The 24,091-nt window shown below is 50.0% G+C and overlaps 1 protein-coding gene across 3 annotated transcripts in view; it reads left to right on the top strand.

Annotated features, from left to right (window-relative positions):
• CASS4 (Cas scaffold protein family member 4) overlaps positions 1-17,806 on the top strand; it is a 37,727-nt gene extending 19,921 nt beyond the window's left edge. Inside the window, exons 2-7 of one of the 3 annotated variants that reach the window (XM_047067962.1) lie at positions 2,652-3,074; positions 9,534-9,635; positions 10,636-10,716; positions 11,600-12,925; positions 14,148-14,225; positions 16,584-17,806. In XM_047067962.1, the coding sequence (XP_046923918.1) occupies positions 2,652-3,074; positions 9,534-9,635; positions 10,636-10,716; positions 11,600-12,925; positions 14,148-14,225; positions 16,584-16,994 (2,421 nt within the window). In that variant the 3' untranslated portion in view covers positions 16,995-17,806. Of the gene's footprint in view, positions 1-2,651; positions 3,075-9,533; positions 9,636-10,635; positions 10,717-11,599; positions 12,926-14,147; positions 14,226-14,279; positions 15,516-16,583 lie in introns of those variants that run through there. The other 2 variants (XM_047067963.1, XM_047067964.1) reach the window with 2 other exon arrangements.
• The last annotated feature ends 6,285 nt before the right edge of the window (positions 17,807-24,091 follow it).

Below are 24,091 nucleotides of genomic sequence, written 5' to 3'. Positions count from 1 at the left end.
GAGAGAGAAAGAGAGAGAGAGACAGAGCATGAGCAGCGGAGGGGCAGAGAGAGAGGCTCAACACGGGGCTCGAACTCACAGACCGTGAGATCATGCATGACCTGAGCCGAAGTTGGACCCTCAACCGACTGAGCCACCCAGGCGCCCCTAAAAAATTTTTTTTAATTCAACTGACATGCGATGCCTGGAGGACTCAGTCAATTGAGCATCCGACTCTTGATTCTGGCTCAGGTTATGATCTCACAATTGTGGGATCAAGCCCCCCACATTGGACTCCAGGCTGGGTATGGAGCCTACTTGAGATTCTCTCTCTCTCTCTCTCTCTCTCTCTCCCCCCCCCCTTTTCTCTCTGCCCCTCTGTCATGTGCTTTCTAAATTAATTAATTAAAGGAAATACGACTGACTCTAGGTGCATATATATGAACAAATGTGCACAAGATGTCAGGTCGTGAACCAAAGAAGTGACAGTGGTTATCTGTGGCAGCCATTTCTGTTCCCTTCTATTTGCCTATCACTATTTTATATCCCTCTGTAATGGATTTTTATTTCTTTGCAGTAAGAAGAAAGTTCCATGCACAAAAATTGTTCGTAATCCCCTAGGATCTCAATTGCAGGAGGTTTCACGTGGGACTTCTCAGTGCCTATTTGTCTGCATTCTACTTACTGCTTCTCAGATACATACACATGTCACAGTGTTTCTCTAAATCCATACTGACCTGACTGTGTGTTTAAGGTGATGCTTTTTAGCAGTTGGACATCCAATTCCATTTTTGTAACAGAAAAAACTTTATGCAAAAAAAAAAAAAAAAAGGCCACACTTCTTCACAAGCATAATGGGATCGTTGGTCATTTTTGCTTTGTTTTATTTGTAAATTGCATGTACTCGGAGCTAATAAGCATCAAAAGTAAAATTAACTAAATTTAATTGAAGAAAGAAAAAAAAGCACCTGGAAGGATAAATACTTAAAATGGTATGAAAAGTTACCTCTGAGTGGCGGGATTATGGGTAATTTTCACAGATTTCTTTTTTTCTTCTCTGTATCTCCCAATTTCTCTGTGTTAAGTGTGCACTAATATAGCGACAGGTGATTCCATTAAGCCCCACAGAAACAAGTCGCCTTCATTTAATTCGGCAGAAAGTTCAAATGAGAAGGAGGTTTGCTTACCCATTGCTGCCATTGCTATGAGGTGATTTTCCTTTGAGGGTCAGGGGGCGAACAGAAAGACCATGAGTTCTGAGAATTAGGGAGACTGGGTTTTGATCCTGGCTGCGTGACCACAGATAGACCGGTCCTTAACCGTTGTGTCTCTGCTTCCTCACTCACCAGTTAGTGAACATTTACCGAGCATCTCCTATGCACCTGAGTGTGTGCTCGATGCTGGGGACAGAGCAGCAAATAGGTGAGCTATGGTCCCGGTAGTCACAAAACTTCCAGCCCAATCCAGGAGAAAGATAATAAGGACCAGACAGAGGGCGCTGTTATCGCTAGGACAGTAACCGCCAACCTCTACAGAGCGCCTACTGACTGCCAGGCACTGTTCAGTGAGCTTTGCGTACATAACAACCCATTGAATTCTTACCCCTACCCCGGGAGATATTAACATTAGTCCCATTTTACAGACCAGGAAACTGAGGCCCAGAGAGAGTAGCCAATTTGCTCCAAGGCACACAGCTAAGAAGTGGCAGGGTCAGGATTTCCACTCAACTATGTGTTGGCTGCACTCGTGCACACAGGTCATGGCCGTCACGAATTAAAACAGTGGCTGTTGGTGGGAATGCAAACTGGCGCAGCCACTCTGGAAAACAGTGTGGAGGTTCCTCAAAAAATTAAAACTAGATCTACCCTATGGCCCAGCAATAGCACTGCTAGGAATTTACCCAAGGGATACAGGAGTGCTGACGCATAGGGGCACTTGTACCCCAATGTTTATAGCAGCACTCTCAACAATAGCCGAATTATGGAAGGAGCCTAAATGTCCATCAACTGATGAATGGATAAAGAAACTGTGGTTTATATACACAATGGAATACTACTTGGCAATGAGAAAGAATGAAATCTGGCCTTTTGCAGCACGTGGATGGAATGGAGAATGTTATGCTAAGTGAAATAAGCCAGACAGAGAAAGACAGATACCATATGGTTTCACTCTTATGTGGATCCTGAGAAACTTAACAGAAACCCATGGGGGAGGGGAGGGGGGGAAAAAGAGGTTAGAGTGGGAGACAGCCAAAGCATAAGAGACTCTTAAAAACTGACAACAAACTGAGGGTTGATGGGGGGTGGGAGGGAGGGAAAAGTGGGTGATGGGCATTGAGAAGGGCACCTGTTGGGATGAGCACTGGGTGTTGTAGGGAAACCAATTTGACGAAAAATTTCATATATTAAAAAAAACAACAACAAAAACCCGAATTCAAACAGTGCGGTGAGAGTACGTTTGGGACACTCCAGAAGTTAGACTTCCCCGAGGATATGACCTTCCGCCGGACCCCTAAAGGGGAGGCAGGACTAAATCAGGCAGAGAGCAGGGCCGAGAGCCTGTGGGGTGGTGGAAACCCACGAATGCGCTCCAGTGTTTCTCAGCCAGCGGTGCGGGTAGAATGGTTTTCGGCCACAGAAATGACGATGAATTCTTTCTCCTCCCGCCCCCAGACCCTCCTGGCCAGAGCACTCTATGACAACCACCCAGACTCTTTCTACGAGCTGGCTTTCTGCAGAGGAGACATCTTGACCATTCTAGAACAAAATGTGCCAGAAAGCGAGGGCTGGTGGAAGTGTCTGCTCCACGGGCGGCAAGGTCTGGCCCCTGCCAACCGCCTCCAACTGCTCCCTGAGGTGCCCGCAGACAGGCCCTGCCCCCCCTCCCTGAGAGGCCCGGGGGAAGCCCTCACCAGCTCCAAGGAGACCTACCAGGCGCCCACCCTGCTCAAGCCCCCGACTCCAGGCCCCGTCTACGAGCACATGAAGAGCTGGGTGGAGGGGCCCCCACCCACCACCGCCCAAGTCTACGAACTCCCTGCCCCGCCCTCCAGAACCGGAATCATCTGTGAAAAGACCCTAAGCTTTCCGCAACAGGTATGCGTGTTTCCAAGTCAAACAGGTGGGGCAAAGGGTGTGTAAACTCAGGCAGGGGCTTCCCTCTGCCTTGAGTTCTTGGTGTCCTTCAGGAGATTAAATGTGCAAAGTGGGGACCTAAACCAGGCGTGATCCGGTGAACTTGTATTTGGCCCCCACTTCAGTTAGCACTGATATTCTCGACACCCCGGTGATTCCCTCGCTCTCCAAGACATCCATGCTTTACGGGAAATCAAATGTTGAGTGCACCTGCTCACAAAAGTATTATGGATTTTCCCGGCACTAGGATGGGTTCAGGGGCGAGAAATTACTCGACAGGCTTAACATCTACACTCCCTTCAACCAAGAAACTTGACTCCCAGAATTGCTACAGAACTACACAAGAAGGCAAAGCTATATCTGGATGAGGAGGCCATGACCATTGTAGCATTTTTTGTTGTAGGGAAGAATCAAAGATGCCCAAACGTTTGTCAATGGGGAGATTGGATGGGGAGATTGGTTACAGAAGTTTTGGCATACCTCTGCAACATATTAGGCATGCGCGAAAAAAAGATGGAATCGTTCTTGGAGGCAAAAAAGAGCCATTTAAACAAAAAACAACCGAAAACCAAAATGATCCGTGTGTATGTATGTGTGCATGCTCACACGTTGAAAGACCACACACCGGGGCCCCTGGGTGGCTCAGTGGTTAAGCATCCCACTTCGGCTCAGGTCATGATCTCACGGTTTGTGAGTTCGAGCCCCGCATCAGGCTCTGTGCTGACAGCTCAGAGCCCAAGGCCTGCTTTGGACTCTGTGTCTCCCTTTCTCTCTGCCCCTCCCCTGCTCACGCTGTGTCTCTCTCTCCTTCAAAAATAAATTTAAAATATTTTAAAAAAGAAAGAAAGAAAGAAAGAAAGAAAGAAAGAAAGAAAGAAAGAAAGAAAGAAAGAAAACACACACCAACAGTGGTTCCTCTTTGGAAGTGGAATTGGTTAAGGAGAAAGTGAAAGAAGGCGTCCAGCAGGGACCTTTATTTCATTCACTCCTGTGTCCCCAGCACCTGGGACTGTGACTCCCATAGGTTGGTACTCAGTAAATACACAATGAGCAGAGAGATCAGAAAATGGATTTGTGTGTTATATATGGCCTGTATGACAACTGCGATTTTAAAAAATAGCACTTAAAAAACAGAGGAAAAGAAGCACTAGGTAAACGCAGAAGAAAAACTTTTTTTAAGAAGGAAAGCAATTTAAAAATCTTTTTAATGTTTATTTTTGAGAGAGGGAGAGACAGAGTGTGAGTGGGAGGGGCAGAGAGAGAGAGGAAGACAGAATCTTGGGCTCCAGGCTCTGAGCCATCAGCACAGAGCCCGACGCAGGGCTCGAACCCACGAACTGTGAGATCATGACCTGAGCCGAGGTCGGACGCTTAAGCGACTGAGCCACCCAGGCGCCCCGGAATGAAAGCAATTTAGAGAAGAAAGGAGAAAAACAGCGTATCGTTTTCCCCCAGGCCCAGGCCTTGATGAGGGGCTAGGCGTGCAGGACGCATCTGCACGGTCTTCAGCCACTGTGGCGTTTCCCGCATTGTTCGCTTTGCTCTCGGCTCAAAGGACACTTCCCACCTGGCCAGAGCTCTGGGCAGGGGTCCTGGCTAAGCGTGTGTCCAGGAAGGACTCTCCCCCTGGTGTGCGTGCTGGGGGCCCTGGGAAGTTTCCACTAACCACCCAGGCCTCCTCCACACCACCTCCAATGACCTCTTCAAACGGAAAGGTGTTGGTTTCTTAAAATATTTTGAATAGCTCAGATGTTCTAACCCCCCGGGCTGCCAGGCGGAGGACCAGACAGCCTTTACACGGAACAGCTGCCACCCAGGGGCACTGGCTCCAAACCCCAGAAGGACGCTGCTCGAACCTACTGTGACAGCCCCTTTCTCCGGAACAGCTGGTCCACGTCGAAGCCTGGCATGTTCCGCTGCTGTCTGAGCAGCTGACTCAGAGCAGGGCCACGGTGTTGTTCCTCCGAGAACGAGTGGCCTTTGCCGAAGGCAAAGTTTGATTTGAGTCCCCCCCTCTCCCCCCGTAAAAGACAAACAGGTGTGATGACTGTTGTTGACCAGGTACCCCGAGTGCCCAAGCCAGTCCAGGCTCCTCCAACTTCAACGTTTGTTACACGAATGAAGAGACCGGGGACAACATGGCACCTCATGACCATAGATGTAACTTCTAGACTGGCGCTGTGATAAACAGAAAAGGGTCAGAGACTTGTCCTTACCATGAAGCGTGTCCGTGATTGGAGCCCTCGCTCGTGTGAGGCTGTGGCCGTTGACAGAAACCACAGCCACCAAAGGGGAATTCAGAAACCTGGGGCCCTTGGCCACTCGAGCAGGCTTTCTTGAGGTGGCCCCAGTAAAGCACCTGGGGAACTTTCCTGCCTTTTTCTCCTGCTTAAGTTGGAGAATCAGCAGTCCCGAGTTGCCTGGCTGGGTCACTGGGCTTCTGGGGCTGTGCTGGGAGAGTGGACACGTCCCAACACCCTCTGTTTACCTGTCTGGCCCTGCCGTGTCTAAGTTCTCCTCGAGTTGTGCCTTCTGGTGATTCTAAGTAATTCCACTGTTTCTTCTACTACGAGAAGGAAGGAGCTAGAAGAAATGGATGAAAACCAGTTGGGAATCTTCTGATCCATGGAAAAGGCAGACCTCTCTGCGCCGCTCATGTAATAACCTGGGAGTTAGCCTGACTCCGTGGCAGCCAGGGAAATGCATTCTGGGTGGAGCACTGGTTTATAGAACTAGGCAGGTCCAGCCCGCTAGCTCGGAGCTGTTTTCCCATGGGCTTGGAACTGGCAGGTGGCCCCACCTCACAGACTCCCCTCATCCCTGTGCCAACTGTCCCTAGGTTCAGCTTGGCCAAAAGTCAAAAACCAAGAAGGTGAAAATAGGTCACCTTTCTCAAGTCGACTGATCCAGGACCCTACATGTCAGAATCAGACATCTCTATGGCTGGGAGAGACCTCTGTGGATCTGGGGAACAACTCTTCATTTTACAGATGAGAACATTAGTTTCCAGGGAGGTGAAATGGCCCAGCCAGGGTCCCAGGGTGTTGAATACCAGAGACTGAAGCTTCCTCGTGCCCGTGTGGGGCTGACTCTGCCCCTAGACTTTGAACGCCCTTGCTCTCCGTTTTCCTGACACTGTGGCTGACACTGCTCTTTGCAGTTAGGTTGTATTTTATTTTTTTAGTTTATTTATTTATTTTTGAGAGAGAGAGAGAGAGAGCGCGAGGGAAAAGAATGACTGGGGGAAGGGCAGAAACACAGGGGAACAGAGGATCCGAAGCAGGGTCCGTGCAGACAGCAAAAAGCCAGATGGGGAGCTCAAACTCACAAACCGTGAGACCGTGACCTGAGCGAAAGTCAGACGCTTAACCGACTGAACCACCCAGCAATTAGCTTTTTATTGAGATTAATCTACAGATCCTCAGGGCACCTCTTAGTCACTAGTATCCATATCAAGAAATAGAACAAAACTAGCACCTCATGAGCCCCCCTCCCACCTTCTCTGAGTCACTTCCTCCAGGGTAACCACTATCTCGAGCTTTGTTTTACTTTTTATTCCAACTTCCTTAATATAATATACTAGCCCGACTTTTTTTTTTTAATCACCATACAAAGAACACATCTGATGTTGGTTTGAATTCAGAAAGGGGAATCTTTCATATTTCAAGTGAAAAGCGTCCAACTTCCTGGTGGAATCACTCTCAGACCCACTAGTTCCCAAACTGGAGTTTCCGTCTGTCCCCCCAAACCTTTCGAAACCACATTTCTCAAACATGTTCCTTAATCGATTGCCATCTTGAACCCATGTTTTCCAAGAAACACGGGCGTTTGTGAACCAGGTTCCTCTACCTGAAATTCTACGTGCAGGAAAATCCCTTTGTCCTCTGCAGGTGGTCTTCAAGGCATGTGTGACCCACAGAGGCAGCTACATAAATAAAATGGGGCTTGGGGCCACAGCGAGCAGTAGGAAATGGGAGTGCATTTGGAAAAGCTCTGTGGTAGGGGAGAGCTTGGGGTGTTAGAATGAGTGGGAGCAGGAGGAAGAAAGAGTGGAGGTGATGGCGGATGGCATGGCTGGGGACACACCACTCGTGGTCCCTGGGGTTGGATGGGGCAGGCCTGTGGGATATTGGATTTAACCCAGACTGCGGTGGAGAACCACCGTCCTAAACCAATCAGCCTGAGACTGACAGGGACAAAGTCGGGTTTATTGCCCACTGGAGAGAGAGGGGTCACGTCGCATAGGGACCTCGGGGCATCCCACAAACAGAAGAAGGTAGCATACATCGTGATGAGGTTGGGGAAAGGTGGGGATTAGCCTAAACAAAGCCTGTCTTGTTAGGCTCTAAGCAAAACAGGGCAGTGTCTGAAGGGTCGGCATCAGCCCAGACTGCAAAGCTGAAGCAGGCTTCTCCTTCCTTGGGGACCCCAGGTTGAGGTAGATGTGGGACACCTGCTACCCGCCGTCTGAAGCTCTGCGTTGGGGATGAAAAGCCAGCCTGCCTCGCGGACGGGAGTAGGATGTTTCCTTCTCGCTGATAGAGCTTCAGGCCATAATGCTCCCGGGAGCCCAGGATTTTAGAGAACCAGGTTTCTCTGTAAGAAATAGTCGTCACTCAGAAGGACGTTATTTTGACACTGGGCAGCTGAGTGCGTCCGGGGGAGACAGGTTTGTCCTGTCTGCTTCGCGGTTGCTTTATCTGAGTCTGTTATTCCGGCCTGATGAGTGGGGGGCCCACTGTCTTCTACCTACGTCTCAAGCTGTACACATTCTTTCGCCCAAAACGAGCAGATCGATTAGGAAATACGAGCACTCCCTTCATGCCGGGCACAGAGCTGGGTCACCCCCCTGAACAAAGGGACCCCGATCTAGTCCTTCCCAGCCTGAATTGCCCTCCCGGTCTCCGCACATTCAGGTCCTAACCATCCACGCGATCCAGTTCGGAAAGCCCCCTGCAGTGACAGGTTCCTGGCTGCCAGATGGGAAATGCAGTCGGCCTCTGACAGACGCTCTGGACTTGACCTTTTGCTCCCCTCAAGGCCCTGTCTCGCTTTCCAGCCTGTGTCCTGGCTCCGTCCATACTTTATTTCCTCCTTTAGACCTTGACCCTGGCAGACGGCACCCACCCCCCTGGAAAATCACCCCTTCCCGCGCCCCTCCTGGAGACACTCTTGTTTGAGAGGGCTGACGTGGGGCCCCCGCAACTGTTTTATTTTAAAGTTTGTCAGGTGATTGGTTCTCTGGCCGGGTTTGGAAGCTGTCGCCCAGGAGCAGCTAGCCGGGTACCTGGTCTAGAGTGGACATTCACTGCAATCCAGTGACTCCAAGGCTGAGGCCACCATTGGTCTGGTCACCTCCCGCGGCCCCATCAGCCCTCAGCTGGAGCGACAAGTCCCGTGACCCGCCCCTGCCCCTTCCACACCCCCGATAGTCCCTTCACTTTACACCCTTAGAGCCTCTCTGCCTGCCTGGCTCACAACTACATCCTCAGCATCATCGGGTGAACACATTAGTAACCTCGGGTTCGAATCACAGCCTCAGATCCCAAGCGAACTCAGAATCGTCTGGAGGCTGGCTGGTGCTGCCTATCCCCACACTCCCCGGGGGCACTCGGAGACCCAGATTCAGGGTCCAAGACTCTCCAGGGGCACTCGGAGACCCAGATTCAGGGCCCAGGACTACCCAGGGGCACTCAGAGACCCAGATTCAGGGTCCAAGACTCTCCGGGGGCACTCGGAGACTCAGATTCAGGGCCCAGGACTCCCCGGGGGCACTCGGAGACCCAGATTCAGGGTTCAAGACTCTCCGGGGGCACTCGGAGACCCAGATTCAGGGCCCAGGACTACCCAGGGGCACTCGGAGACCCAGATTCAGGGCCCAGGACTCTCCGGGGGCACTCGGAGACCCAGATTCAGGGCCCAGGACTCCCCGGGGGCACTCGGAGACCCGGATTCAGGGCCCAGGACTCCCCGGGGGCACTCGGAGACCCAGATTCAGGGCCCAGGACTCCCCGGGGGCACTCAGAGACCCAGATTCAGGGCCCAGGACTACCCAGGGGCACTCGGAGACCCAGATTCAGGGTCCAAGACTCCCCGGGGGCACTCGGAGACCCAGATTCAGGGCCCAAGACTCCCCGGGGCACTCGGAGACCCAGATTCAGGGCCCAGGACTCTGCATTCTAAGCTGCTCCCTGCTGAGGCTGAGGCAGGCAGAAGACTGCCCTCCACCACGGGACCCGCCCCTCTCATGTCCTGGGTCCCCCCACCCCCGCCGTCTGAGCAAAGGGCCACGTGTTAAGGGTGCAGGGAGAACACCTCCACGCCGCGGGGGTGCCTTCGCTGTGTGAGGGTAACACGGAGCCTGAGCTGTGGACGCCACGGTGACGTGTCCTTGCCACGGCTCTTCTTTTTCTCCCCAAGGCCCTCTTCACGAGTCCCAGACCCGCTCGGGCCTCGCTGCCTGCTCGGCCTTCCCAGGTGTATGACGTGCCGACCCAGAGCCGGGGCCCCCCGGTGCTGAAGGTGAGTCTCAGCCGTGGCCCTGCCCCACAAGTGAGGCTCTCCGTGCCACCCAGATGGCTCCCCCGCCTCCCTGCAGGCACCGCCCGCCTCTCTCACACCTGTTTTTGAACACCTCCCACCTGCAGGTTCCGAGGTGGGCCAGTGATCACCGGCTCGGGGACAAAGTCTCCTCCCTGGGCTCTGGGACAGGCCGGTCGCCTCCAGCCTCAGCCTCGCGAGATGCTCCCCCCACCCCCCCACCCCCACTTCTGGTCTGGCTCTTGCTCAGGTTCAGGTGTGACCCACATCTGACCCTTGGATGAATACACTTGATCCCTCTGCCGTGACAGGTGCCAGGAGCACAGGCAGGGCCACGTGGGACAAGGAGGCGCTGGCCTTGGGCACAGAAGTCTTAAATAAAGACACATACAGGACTCACCTCCCTCACCTCACCCTCACCCCGGCCCTCTCCACCCTGTTTGTTTGTTTAATGTTTATTCATTTTTGAGAGAGACAGAGCATGAGCAGGGGAGGGGCAGAGAGAGAGGGAGACACAGAATCCGAAGCAGCTCCAGGCTCCGAGCTGTCAGCACAGAGCCCGACACGGGGCTCGAACCCAAGAACCGTGAGATCATGACCTGAGCCGAAGTCGGCCGCTTAACCCACTGAGCCACCCAGGTGCCCCACGAAGTCCCAATTTCCTTGATTCCTTTTAAAGTCAACCCTAAGGCTAACTTACAGAACTAAATGAGCCACTGTTTTTAACTCAGGCCAACTGCGTTTCATTTTCTCTCTAGTTTGTCCCCATCTTCGGTCGAGAAGGCGAGCTTTTTAAAGCACAGGGTCCGTTGTTGAAAACATAACCATGTAAGCTTCCGCCTTGCAAGCGTCATGACCGGAAGCCCCAAAGTTTTCAGTGGTTTGCATTTTCCTTTGGAAAAAACACTGGCGTGGGCAGAGTCTGTGATGTGCGTCCATCGGGAGGGAAAAATCCAAGCTATCCTTTTCGGTCTCTCCCCAGGAGCCAGAGAAGCAGCAGTTATATGACGTACCCGCCAGCCCCCAAAAGGCACGACTTGGTCCCTTGGCCAGCCAACCAAGTGTAAGTATGACGAGACGCGGAGATTTGCTGCTAGGAAAATGTGAGCCTCCTCCGGGACGTTTTATCAGCGTGGTCCAAAGTCGGGATACAAATGCCTCACAGCAGAACTTATTTCATTTGGAAACCTGATGGCAGTGATGTTCAGGAACAGGGTGGGCGATGTGGTTGGGGTGAGTCCTCTAGCTTTTCCGTGCCTCAGTTTCTTATGGCGGACTAATTGTGAGAATTGAGATATTCCTGCAGAGGACCTACTACGGTGCTTGGTGCGGAGCGAAAGCCCAGCGGATCTCAGTTAAACGCTTATTATTCTATACCTCACAGATGTGTTAAAGTAGGTTTTTATTTATTGGAGAGACGCCTTAATTTGAAAATCTGGAGCCCGTGTTCATCGTTGAATTCTGTCCCATGTATACGATGCATATGCCTATACCCGAGGTTATCAGGGAAAGCCTTACAAAAGAGGGGACATCTCCACAGGGTCGTGAGGGTTGCATAGGAGTTTGTGAGGTAGAAAGGAAAGGGTGGGGAGGGCTTTTAGAACAGAAGGGCTGGTTTGGGCAAAATGAAATACAGTGGGCTCAGTGAGTACTCTGAGTTCAGGGGACAGTAAACAGCCTGGGCGGCTGGGCCCACGAGGAAGGTGGTGGCAGGAGTGGTGTGGAGGCCTGAAGGTGGGTGCAACCAGATTGTGAAGGGCCTTGAGCAAAAACAGCAATGGGGAGCCGCTGAAGAAGCTGGAGTAGGGGAGTGACAATCAGATTTTTAAGCAGCACAGTACCTGGCATTTAGGAGGCCCTCAGCCTAACACACGTTCGTCAAAGGAGTGGCTCACACCCTGTCTCTATCGCTACTAACCTGGGCAATTTTGTTTGGTTCTTCACAGGGGCAGAGTGCTCCCCTGACGTCAGCGATCGCCTTGAGGCAAGGCGGCTACAGCACGTTACCGAGCCCTCAGAAATCTGAGTGGATTTATGACACGCCAGTATCTCCGGAAAAAGCTGGTACGAGAAACGCATCTCTAAGCAGCTTTGCAGAAGGATCGGGGCCCCACACTCCCCCCAGTATATGCTGCTCCCCCCAGTATATGTCCAGCCTCCACTGTCCTCCAAACAGCAGAGCAAGGTCCCTCGATCCATACCTGCACAAAAACGTGCCCATGCAGAAAAAACTCAGCCTTCCAGAAATTCCTACGTATAAATTTCTGGCCTCGAGGGACACGTTCCCCTTGGACGAGGGTGTCGGCTACAAGGTTCCTTCCAGCTTTCTGATTCCCCGAGCGGAACAGCAGAACACCAAGCCAAACATTTATGACATCCCTAAAGCAACGCCGAGAGGCCCCCAGGCCCAGCACGAGCTGGGGAGTGCCGACGGGGCTTCAGAGAACGTCACGGACCGTGGCTCCTCGTGGCTCTCGGGACGGCCACCATCGCTGTCTCCGGAAGCAGACAGCCTGTCCGTTTCCAGCTCCGACAGCCGAGCCAGCATCGTCTCCTGCTCCTCCACGGCCACGGACTCTTCGTCCAGCTCCTGCTCGGAGGAGGCAGGGAAGGAGCTCTGCTTGGACCCGGACTGGGCCCGAGAGACAGCAGCGTCTCTGCAGCACAAGGTGGCCGGCTCTGTCGCAAGCCTGATGCTCTTTGTCAGCAGGAGGTGGAGGTTCAGAGACTATCTGGAGGCCAACGTCAGTGCCATCCGCAGGGCCGCCGACCACGTGGAGGAGTCTTTGAGGGCTTTCCTGGATTTTGCCCGCACGGTCCGTGGGACCGCCTGCAACCTCAGTGACACTCACCTTCAGGCCAGAATTAGGGACCAGCTACAGACGATCTCCAACTCCTACCAGATCCTGCTCGGAACAAAGGAGAGCCTGGATAGCTGCAATTGGTCCCTGGAAGTCCTCGTGACGGATGAAGCCCAAAACAGCCCGGACGACCTCGAGAGATTTGTCACAGTGGCGCGGATGGTTCCGGAAGACGTCAAGAGGTTTGCCTCCATGGTCATTGCCAACGGGAAGCTCCTTTTCAAGCAGAACTGTGAAAAGGGAGACACCTTGCAAGTGACCCCAGACGCACAATTTAAGTTTGCCGAATGCATCCAGCTTCCCCGAAGAGAAATGGAATTATACCAAAGAAGTGCTCCTTTTGATAAACAGAAGGAGAGGGAGCACTCCCCTGAAATACTAAAGAAAAACGGGACGAGTATCTGTGAACAGGTGAGTTCCGAGTGGTGTAACACAAGGAGCCCTTCAAATTTTATCTGGAGACGTCGCCCACCAGTTAGATGCTGAGAATCCTTCCGTAATTGTTAAAAACAGTTCAATAACTGAATATCGCATGATGATAATCTTTCGATAATTTCTGAGAGACGTTGGTTCCATTTTCCAGAAAATAAAATTCATGGAAGTGCTGTTCTAGATGAAGTCTTATTAAGAAGTAAGATAGGCATTTGAACATTCAGGCAGATTGGACATCTTCTGGAAACGTGGTGTCTTGGGGCTTATCTCTAACACCAGGGTTAGAAAGGACTTTGAAACCCTTTTGAAATCTGTTCTTTGAGCACATTTTTCAATCTCACCACCGAGTTGCCTTGCATTTTTGAAAGTTGTAGATTTAGTCATTGTCTCTGTGTTTCTTAGAAACAGAACAGGAAGTGTAAACACTCTTCCAAATCGTGTGTGTTCTTAACAGCCTCCAGCCTTCATTTACTGTTCGAAATACTTGGCTGCGTGAATTCAGACACGATAGGAAAAGAGCCTTTGGTTCAAGGATTGTGAGTGTCAAGGGGTACAGCGGGTAACCTGGGGGCTGTGTCAACACGACTTGATCCCTTTTAGCCCCAATCTTGTGTGGTATTCTGTCAAAATGCCTGGTGGTTAGTGTAAGAGCTTTAACACATTCTAGAGAAGGCAGAAACCTGGGTGTTTTTCATTCCCTATTTTAAAAATATAGATATAAAGAGGTATACAATACATAAATATAAACATATATAATTTTTAAACTATGTGTCCTTATATCAGGCCATGTGGGTAGGCAGAATTTAGCCCTGGGTCTGGCAAAGTTTCCTTTGTTGAAAAAAAAAGGCACCAGGGGGCAAAACTATTCACAAAAATAAAAACATAAATGCTCAAGTTTTTTTTTTTAATGTTTATTTATTTTTGAGAGAGAGAGACAGAGCACAGGAGGAGATGGGAGGAGATAGCAGAGAGAGAGGGAGACAGAATCCGAAGCAGGCTCCAGGCTCGGAGCTGTCAGCACAGAGCCCGACGCGGGGCTCGAGCCCACAAAGGGAGATCACGACCCGAGCTGAAGTCGGACGCTCTACCGACTGAGCCACCCAGGCGCCCCAAAATGCTCACCTTTTAAAGTAGACTCAAACACCTCTGAACCGTGTCGAAACCACTCAGGTTGGTAATCGGAAGGGATTTTATTTTTCAGAAGTTGCCTAATCTAGAAGAGACAGGAAAACCCATCTTGGAACAAAGGTTGGATGAAAACAAAAACCTCGAAGCACAGGTAAGTGACAGGGCCGGCTCGCCAGTATTTCTGACTCGCGTGCTTTATCCCTAGAGATGCCTCCTGCTATGAACAAGTCAGCGTGATAGCCGTGATCCACGACGCCTTGGGAATAGATGTGGTGTTTGTGATGGTGCTTCCTATTTGCAGTAGAAGGAGCCCTGGAGATGAACAGGTCCAACGAGCCCCAGAATGTGGAGCGTGATCCTTGAACCATGAGTGACAGTTCTGGGCGTCGCAGGTTTAGCGTGGGTGGGACTGACATGGTGTTCGATACCATGGATGCACATTCCCTTTGACATTCTCTTTTAACGCTTCTGGTTACAACAGGAAAACCATTTTGGTTTGGGGCTCATGTGTCACCAACGCCTCTGTGACACTTGATGTTCTTTTTCAAAAACATTCAAAGATGTTATCATGGTGCTTATTTTTGTTGGTTCCTTCTTACCGGTGACAAATGACAGTGGTTTTCCAGTCATCAATTTGAAAAGTTTCCTTTAAAGTAATAGAAGTAAAACCAGTGGGTTCCTTTAAAGACAAAGATGAAACAAGTCAAGGTGAAGAAGGAAGCAGACAGGGCATCCCTGGTGAAGGTTGTCTGAGTACCTAGAGCCTGGAGAACAGGGAACCAGATCAGCTCCCTGGCTGGGGGGTGGGTGTGAGTGGAAGAGAGAAGGACCGAGATGTCTGATCACGTGGACATCTCGGGGGCAAATTGGGACGAGAACCCTCGTCTGAAAGTCTGAGATCAGGGTGCTAGCTTGGGCAGATCCTGGTGAGGGCTCTCCTCTGTCTTCTCATTGTGTCCTCAGGTGGCAGAGAGCAGAGACAAGGGCTCCAACAAGGGCACTAATCCCATCACAGGGCCCCACCCAAATGACCTCATCTAATCCTAGTTACCTCCCAAAGGCCCATCTCCTACCACCTTCACCTTAGCGGGTGGAGTTTCAACATATGAAGTCAGACCCTAACACTGAGTTCTTCTAGGCTGTGAGCTTTGAGATCACAGGTGGATGAGAGAACATGCAGTTTCATGAAAAGACTAAGACATTCAGACTTAGCTGACTCCGCCTAGAACTCCAGATCTTTATTTTACAAAATGAATGACCATAGGCAGCCCTTTGCTTCAGGGAGCATCACTCTCCCCACCTGTAACCTAACAAAGAGGCTTTTGATTATCCCCTGGAGTGGTTGCCACTAAATTCGATGCCACTGAAATTTTTTTTAATGTTTATTTATTCTTGAGAGAGAGACACAGAGAGAGAGAGAGAGCAGGGGAGGGACAGAGAGAGCGAGACACAGAATCCGAAGCAGCTCCAGGCTCCGAGCTGTCAGCACAGAGCCTGATGCAGGACTTGAACGCACAAACCGTGAGATCATGAAGTTAGCAAGTTAGAGAAATATTGTCATATTAGGACAGATAGGTCAGCGTATTTGGATTTCTTCCGGAAATTTGGGGGGATCAGGTTTATTGCCGATGCTGAAATTAGGAAGGATTTTTTGAAAATTCCGTTCTTTGAGTAAATTAAAAAAATTTTTTTTTCCCAACGTTTATTTATTTTTGGGACAGAGAGAGACAGAGCATGAACGGGGAAGGGGCAGAGAGAGAGGGAGACACAGAATCGGAAACAGGCTCCAGGCTCTGAGCCATCAGCCCAGAGCCTGACGCGGGGCTCGAACTCACGGACTGCGAGATCGTGACCTGGCTGAAGTCGGACGCTTAACCGACTGCGCCACCCAGGCGCCCCTAAATTTTTAAATCTCATCGAGTTTTCTTGCGTTCTTTAAGGTTATAGATTTATTCATTGCCAATGTGTTTCTCTCTTTTTTTAAGTTTCTTTATTTCTCTTGAGAGAGACAGAGACGGTGCCAGCAGGGGGAGGGGCAGAGAGAGAGGGAGAATCCCAAGCAGGCTCCACACTGTCAGCACAGAGCCCGATGCGGGGCTCAGACCCACGAACCGTGGGATCAAGGCCTGAGTGAGATCGTGACCTGAGCTGAAGTCGGACACTTAACCAACGGAGCCACCCAGGCACCTCTGTCCATTTGCTTCTTAGAACGGGCTTCTAATGGTTTGTTGAGAATACTGAATGAGATTTTATGTATTTAACATGTAAGATTATATATACAATGCAATATATAATATTGTAGATGTAAATACCATACTTCATATGTAACCGTGCTTTGAAAACATTAACATTAATTTGTTAGGCAAATGGTGCACGGTGGGGCTCCCCACACAAAACTGTACTTTTTCTGATATAAAGTCTAGAACGTTGAGCAAAACAGGAAAAGGGAGATACCCACAGCCTGGCGATCAAATCTGCCTCTGATCGATTACTTTCCTCCCTCTTTCAGCATCCTTGTTCCCCCACCCCCCGGCCTCTGAGTCAGCAGAACCCTGAGAAGAGATTCCACCTTTCTCAACACTGCCGGCTCTATTTCGGGGCACTGTTCAAAGCCATCGGCGTATTTAACAGCAGCCTGAGCAACAGCCAGCCCCCCGAGATCTTCATCGCGCAGAGCAAGCTGGTCATCATGGTGGGACAGAAGCTGGTGGACACGCTGTGCCAGGAGACCCAGGAGAGGGACATGCGCAATGAGATTCTCTGTGGCAGCAGCCACCTTTGCAGCCTGCTCAAGAACCTCGCGCTGGCCACCAAGCACGCCGTGCTCAAGTACCCCAGCCCGGCAGCCCTGGGGCACCTCCAGGCCGAGGCCCAGAAGCTGGAACAACACACTCGGCAATTCAGGGGGGCGCTGGAATGAGCCTCCTTCCCCCGCCTTCTCCCTGTTCACCTCTTAGCTTCAACTTGCCAGTCCCCAGCCGTGCAACTGTGTCCTATGCGAAAAGCCAGCCCGGGGCCACAGCCACGGGCAGAAACAGCCACGGTGTCCAAAGCCGGTATTGCCAAAGGCCAAGCTACCCCAGGACATTGACTTATCCCATAGAGAGCCGGGTATTAAGTAAGGACCTCGCTAAGGTTTTAGCACAGCGTGTGGGGTCGGCGTACCAAGTGACGTGGTAGAAACCAATTTTATGTTGGTTGAATGCACGCCTGTCTTAAATTCACTCATTCAACACTTATTTATTGGGCATGTACTATATGTCAGATTCTAGGTGCTGGGCGTATAGCAGTGAATCAGAGCCCTTGACCTCAGGGAGTTTACAATCCAGTGGGGAGAGGGACAAATGATGGAGAGATACATATACAGCGTATCAGGTGCTAGGGTGAAAGTCAAGGAGAGACTTATTTTCAGATGATCAATTCCTATTGCGACCGTCAGCAAATGTTCTGTTTTTCATTTTGGACTGACTTAATTCTGTGAGATTTGGTACAAATTATGTATCTGCCTCTTACACTCTGTACATATTTGCTGTTTCATCTTAACCAAGTTAAAGACGCATGTTATATTTCCAACATAACACGTTCTGTTGGGCTCCTTGTTAATTTATTTTGTGTATCACAGATTCTGTGTCGGTAAATTCGGCATGCCCAATCAGAAAAGGCTGATGCTTCAACAGTCTCAAATCTGTTACCGTTTATAACGTTACGTAAATATAATCGTGACTCAAAACATCCTTCGTAGCAATCCTTTCCTTGGAAGAGTCGTTGATCCGTATCACCCGGGGTCTGGGGCCGAAGCAAAGCCTCCAATATTGACTCGTCTTATTGAAATGCTTCTCCCGGACGTGTGCAAGGAGACGCAGTAGAGGCCAAGTGCTCATGCGCAAGGCTAGCACGGAAAAGGCAAAGCCGTCCCTCGTGGTGGTGCAGGCAGGAGGTATGGTGTGGACAGGACACCGACTGCCGGGCACGGGTCTGAGGGTGGTGCAGGAAGCGCCTCTCGAATCAAACCACCTCCTTTTCCGCTCCTTGCAGCTGGGACTTCAGCTCATGTTGCTATGGTTACAGCATCCCCTCCACACACCTCAGCCACTAAACGCCTTCTGCATTTTGGGCTGGAAGTGACCCGAAATGTCACCAGATCCAGGCTCTTCGCCCGGTCGGCACTTCTAGACTGTTGACTGCTAGAAGGCTGGTTATTTTCACCGAGTTACTCTTAGGGTCCCTAAAGGAGCACCGCATCTTTTGTGGGGCTGGCTTGGTTCTCTCTGCCAGAACAGGGAGGCCCCGTTCTTTGAACAGCCGTGATCGGTATCAGTTAGAACTCCTTCTGTTGGAAGCGATCAAAAACCATATCCAATCTTTCTTAAGCAATAGAGGAAATTCATTGACTCAAGTATCTTAAAATAGCCCAGGGGCAGCCTGGCGTTAAGGCCGGCTGGTGTGGGTGCCCAGTTTCTCAGTCCCACTTGCTCTGTGTTAACACTCATGATTGCAAGGTGGCTTCCCCAGGTTATATCCTTGGTTTGTAGCCAAAGGAGAAGAAAATGGTTTGATTCTGCTTGGGCTGGCTTAGAGCAAGTGCCTGCCCCTGAAAGCCCACGACAAGCAGGGTATGTAATACCCAGGTTGACCTAGACGGGATTCACCCACATGCGCGCACACACACACACACACACACAGTCCCATGTGTCTGGAGAGAGGGAGAAGAATGGCCCTCCCAACAACTATCACGTGTCTGAGATCCCCCTGCTTTAAATCAACAAGTGAGCCTGCCAGTTTCATGGATGCTGAGAGAAGACACAGACGCTGGCATCAGAGGGTATGTCTGGGGTCCCCAAGATCACCCCTAGGTCCAATGATTTGCTAGGAGGAATCCCAAGACAGCATTATGTTCACGGTCGTGGCTATGATTCATTGCAGTGAAAGGGGCCAGCAAGGGGAAAGACTCGGAGAGTGAGGCACAAAGGACACCAGGCTCAAGTGGCCAACAGTCCTGTCCCCGTGGCCACACGGGACACTTCTAACTCCCCCAGCAACAAGTTGTGACAGCACACGTGCGATGTTCCCAGCCAGGGAAGCTCACGAGAGCCTCACGCCCGGGGTTCCTATGGTCGGCAGCCTTTTCCCGAACTCCAGGCTCCCAGAAGGAGAGCACATAGCCAGCATGAGTGACACTCGTTGTATGAACGGTTTAGGCAGACTGACCCGTTCTTATCGACCCTGGGGATGCTGGGAACCCTCCCCAAATGCCAGCTTTTATAAGCAACCAAAGGCCAACCTCATGAGCCAGCCTTCTAAGGACACTATTCAGGCGGGCTATGTCACAGAGACGAAGGAGCTTCCTCACAGCATCACAAGCATCTTGTGCTTCACCTTTCCCTCTTTCCACCTGACCCCAAGTCCCAGGGCAAAGCGAAGGAGGGCACAGGTGATGCTGTGCGCACTGGGGGCTTGTGTCAAAGCCAAAGAACTCTGAGCGTAGGCGACCCCGGTCTTTTATAATGGCCTCTGTGCAGACCTGGCCAAGTTTTGCCTCAGAGGGAAACATGACCTTTACTGGGCAGCAAACAGAGCTCTCTTTCTGCTCCGGAGGGAGACATCACCTCTCTCTTCCAAGGGTGTTTGCTGAAAACAACCTAGAAGAGGTAGTCCAGAACAAAATGCCGTCAGCGCCTCTGCCCAGAGGACATACAGAAATGCGAGAGACCCTGGAGAGCTGCGTCCCAACGGGGGCCCCGACCCAAGTCAGGAATGTTGTCGGAAGAAGGAGGGGTGGCTGCGGGGAGGCGCCCGTGGGTGTTCACGCCAGCGGGCAAGATTATTTTCGCACAATAGTAATGACAGCAGTACGTACTGAATAAGTGATTACTACCTTCCAGACCCTGTTCTAACGCTTTAGACGTTTTAACTCATTCGGTCCTTCATAAGTGAGAGACTCTAACAGGTAATTAACAGATCTCCATTGCTTTCGGAACACTACAGACGTAGGTAGGCAGACAGGTAGAGAAACATATGTGGTCGGGGCGCCCGGGGGGCTCAGTCGGTTGAGCATCTGACTCTTGATTTCAGCTCAGGTCATGATCCCAGGGTCATGGGCTCGAGCCCCACGTTGGGCTCAGAGCTGAGCATGGAGTCTGCTTGGGATTCACTCTCTCTCTCTGTCTGTGTTTCTCTCTCTCAAATAATAAATAAATAAATAAATAAATATTTAAATTTAAATATATCTGGAGACATATTTGTCTCTCTCTATATTTTTGTACATATTTGTGTGTGTATATATATATTTGAGATGAGTTCAAACCAAGTTCAACTTTGTTGACAAAGTACAAAACCATTGGCTTTAAAACAATTGAAAACTGCTGCTGTTAGCTAAATGTGTTTCCTTCCTTTTTTTTTTTTTTTTGAAAGAGAGCAGTTATGGGATGAGTTTCCACTAATTCAATAGGACAATTACTTCTGAAAAACATTTAAAAGTAGAATAGTATCAGTTTGTGTGTGTGTGTGTGTGTGTGTGTGTGTTTTTACCTTCAGCAACGTTTTGCTAAGTAGTTTTCTTTAATGCCCAGAACTCTGTACTGCTTCCTTTCAAGGTAGGAAGAGGAAATAGTGGCTGGTGTGGTGGTGCCCGTGGTGATAGCAACTTGACCTCAATTAAGTTAAATTTCATCAGGAGGATGGAAGTGACGAGGAACCCAGTTAAGAGATCTGCCAGTGTGACAAGCGCTGGGGAGCTGTGTTTCTGGTTTGGGGGCAACTATCTTTTTTATATATACACACAAAACAGCTTTTAAAAATTTTATATTCTCCCCCAATATGCATCCAGCTCTCCCAAAGCTTCCCCTGTGCAAAAGTCTCCCGTTTGGGGTAGGCTGATTTGCCAATGCCTTTTTCCTTTCATTCATTCGTGGGACAAATATTTACGGAGTATCTCCCCTTTATCAGGCCTCTGCTGAACACCAGAGGTGCTGCAGGGGACAAAACAAAGGTTCTGCATCGTGCAGAGTTCCTTCCAGCTGAAAGGGGGGGGGCAGGAAACCAGGGCGAGAAGAGTTGAGGTGAGTGAGGCATTCTCCTTGAACGCAAAATGTAAAGGGGCACCCGAAAACCTAGCAACCAAGATACATTTTATTTTGATGCAATATTTAAACAATCATAATCAATGCAAAAAAAAATCCATGGCACACAAGATGTCAAAATTTAAATTTATAATATGATGCCAGGGGTGGTAGGTGCCATGATGAAATTAAATCAAGGTGGGCGTAGTGGTCAGAGGAGAAGCTCGGAGGAGGGGTCCTAGAGCAGACATTGAGTCACACAAGGGAGCCAGCCTGGCACACAGGGGAAAAGAGTGTTCCTGGAGAGGGGACAGCAAGGCAGGTGCCCAGAGGTAGAAACATACCTAGAGCCCTCAGAGGAGAGAAGGGGCCAGTGTGACTGGGGCCAAGAGAGGTGGGGGTGCTGGGGGGAAGGGGGAGACATGAGCTCGGATGGGTAGACATAAGGCCTGTATATTCCTGGAATATGTTTAATATTTCCCTAAGACTGCAAATTAAGAGTACATTTTTTTTGTCCTGAATTATCTCAGTAATTACTTCCATTTCCCACTTTATTTTACTTTAACCCTCCTTCGGACATCCTCTTAAGTGTAACCTTGAATGATGTGTCTGTAAACGTCTTCAAGAACCGTAACACATATTTGTTGGTTTTTCATGCCAACTCTCAAAATGAGTCACTTTGCCTGTCAGCCTTGTCCAGACAGAATTTTATTTATTTGTATTTGTATTTTTTTATTGAGAGAGAGAGAGGGAGAGAGAGGGAGAGAATCTTAAGCAGGTTCCATGCTCAGCACAAAACCCAACGCGGGGCTCGCTCCCACAACCCTGGGATCACGACCTGAGCCGAAATCGAGAGTCAGACATTCAGACTAAGCCACCCAGGTGCCCCCAGACAGAATTTCAAACTACAGCGCAGGGGGAGAGCTCACAGGAAATCAAACCCTCAACGGTTCAGAAGACTAAAACATTTGGAAACAATTGCAACAGGCAGTAGGAACATTTAAACTACTTGATCTTGGCCGAGGCCTCAGGAGCTGGTGAATGAGATACATATTCGTATTAACTGCAGCAATATTTTCTATGTACGACCGGATATTTTTCCACGGGGAGTGAGTCCAAACTTTTTCTCAAATTCTCCAGTGGGTCCCAACACCCTTTTGGGATTAAGAAATACTGGTTTTGCTAGGGGCTCATGGTTTTCTATCTGTTGGTTTCATCCATCTCCCGCCCTTCACATCCACAGCCTGGCTGGGGCAAAGCTGTCGTCAAAGATCCTCACAAGGGAATATCCCGTGTCAGTTCGTTCAGCAAAGGCAGTGGAAGGTAACAGCAGCTGATGACTCCAGCGTGTCTAATGTGGTCAAGCAAAATGGCACAAAGCACGTGAAACACCGAGTGAGGTACCTGATACTTAGCCAGCTCTCAACACAAATGAGTTGCTACCGCTGATATTAACTATATAAAAGCTTAAGCTGTGTATTTTCGGTAGCACAGCGTAGGCTAATAGCCAATACTCTACATGAGGAAACCAAGGAGGAAGAGAAAAAAGAATCCAGCTGCCTGAGTTTCAACGGCCCACCCAGTGGTCACTGCTTTGCTGGGTGTCACGGTAGCTTTGGGGGAGAGGTTAAGGAACATGGCATTTGTAGTTCCATGGGCCTCACTTGAGAAGGCCTCTCATCTTGAACTCCTGTTACTCACCTGCCGTGTGCCCCTGAGCCAAGATGCCTTGCACAGCTCAGTCTCAGGTCTGTCATTCGGAAAATGGAAGGCGTTGTACCCCCTGCCTCCTAAGTTACAAAGACAGAGGAAACCGTGCCTCCCGATCTCCCGGTCCACCGCCATGGTTAAATGCAGAGCAGGTATTTCTATTTTCACTTCTCCAAATGAACTAGGGGAGGGGCAGACTCTGTTGCCAGAAAAGAGCACTGGTTTGAGAGTCTGTCTAAAGATCTTTGGGTTTATGCTATTCCGTCCCTGATTTTCCGTCCTTTGGGGGAGAAAAGTAATCTTGGAACCCAGTCCCAGCTCTCCCTCCTACCAGCTGTGGGACCTTGGGCGAGTCCTTTGATCTTTCCAGGCCTCTATTTCTGTACTTGTAAATGGATTCCCCTAGTACGTAGCAGTTTTAGGGCCTGCCCAAACTGGACTTATCACCCTCGCTGAACGTGTCTGTACTTCCTTTGGGCTTATTGTGGAAATACATACTGAGCAAGCCAAAGGTTCTTCCAGGCACCGAGGCTACGATGGGGACTAAAACAAAGTCCCCACGCTCACAGTTTACAATTCCTGTGACTGGCATAAAAATAAATCATAAGGCAATGAGAGACCAACGGATTAAAAGGTTTATTTTCTTTAAATTCCCATCAATTGCAGTCACAGAGAATCCAATGTTCCAGTCCTTGAAGTTTTCATATCCACATGTTTTCTGTTCCCAGCTGGGGAATATTTTCAGGGTTGTTTGTTTGTTTATCTCTCACTGTGGTCAGCAAGGTAACATCCAATCGTATAGGTCCACCTTACTCGCTGTGGTTAGACTTTCCCCTAATATTTACCATAATTAAAGGAAAAACTAGAAAGAGGGTCAAGAGCCTGAAAGCAGACAGTCATGGATTTTAGCCGGGGTTTTGCAAGGGATTTGGCCTCTCATTATGGACCTAATACAACCTATCTCTTGGAAAAGGCAAGCAAACATCAGTGTAGCCTTGATAAAGCTGCCTCTGTTCACTACACCTGCTTTTTAATAAATAAATAAAGGGGGCTGTGGATCAGATACATTCCTGGACCAACTCTGCAACATTTCATCTATAGACGGTCCACACGGCAGGATGAAAGTTGCAGGCCTAGAGAATCTTACTCCCCCAGAACCTACTAGAACACCACTTCACGGGATTTGTTGAGAGTGTTAAAGTCACGGTGGTGCTCAGTTACAAGTTCTCCTTTGCACACGTGATGGTTC

Source organism: Lynx rufus, unplaced genomic scaffold (assembly GCF_022079265.1).
Source record: "Lynx rufus isolate CCGP_SWC_20201006 ecotype Redwood Valley unplaced genomic scaffold, mLynRuf1.p SCAF_8, whole genome shotgun sequence".
Classification (NCBI taxonomy): domain Eukaryota; kingdom Metazoa; phylum Chordata; class Mammalia; order Carnivora; family Felidae; genus Lynx; species Lynx rufus.
Note: the sequence above shows the minus strand (reverse complement) of the source record. Positions and strands in the feature narration are given on the sequence as shown.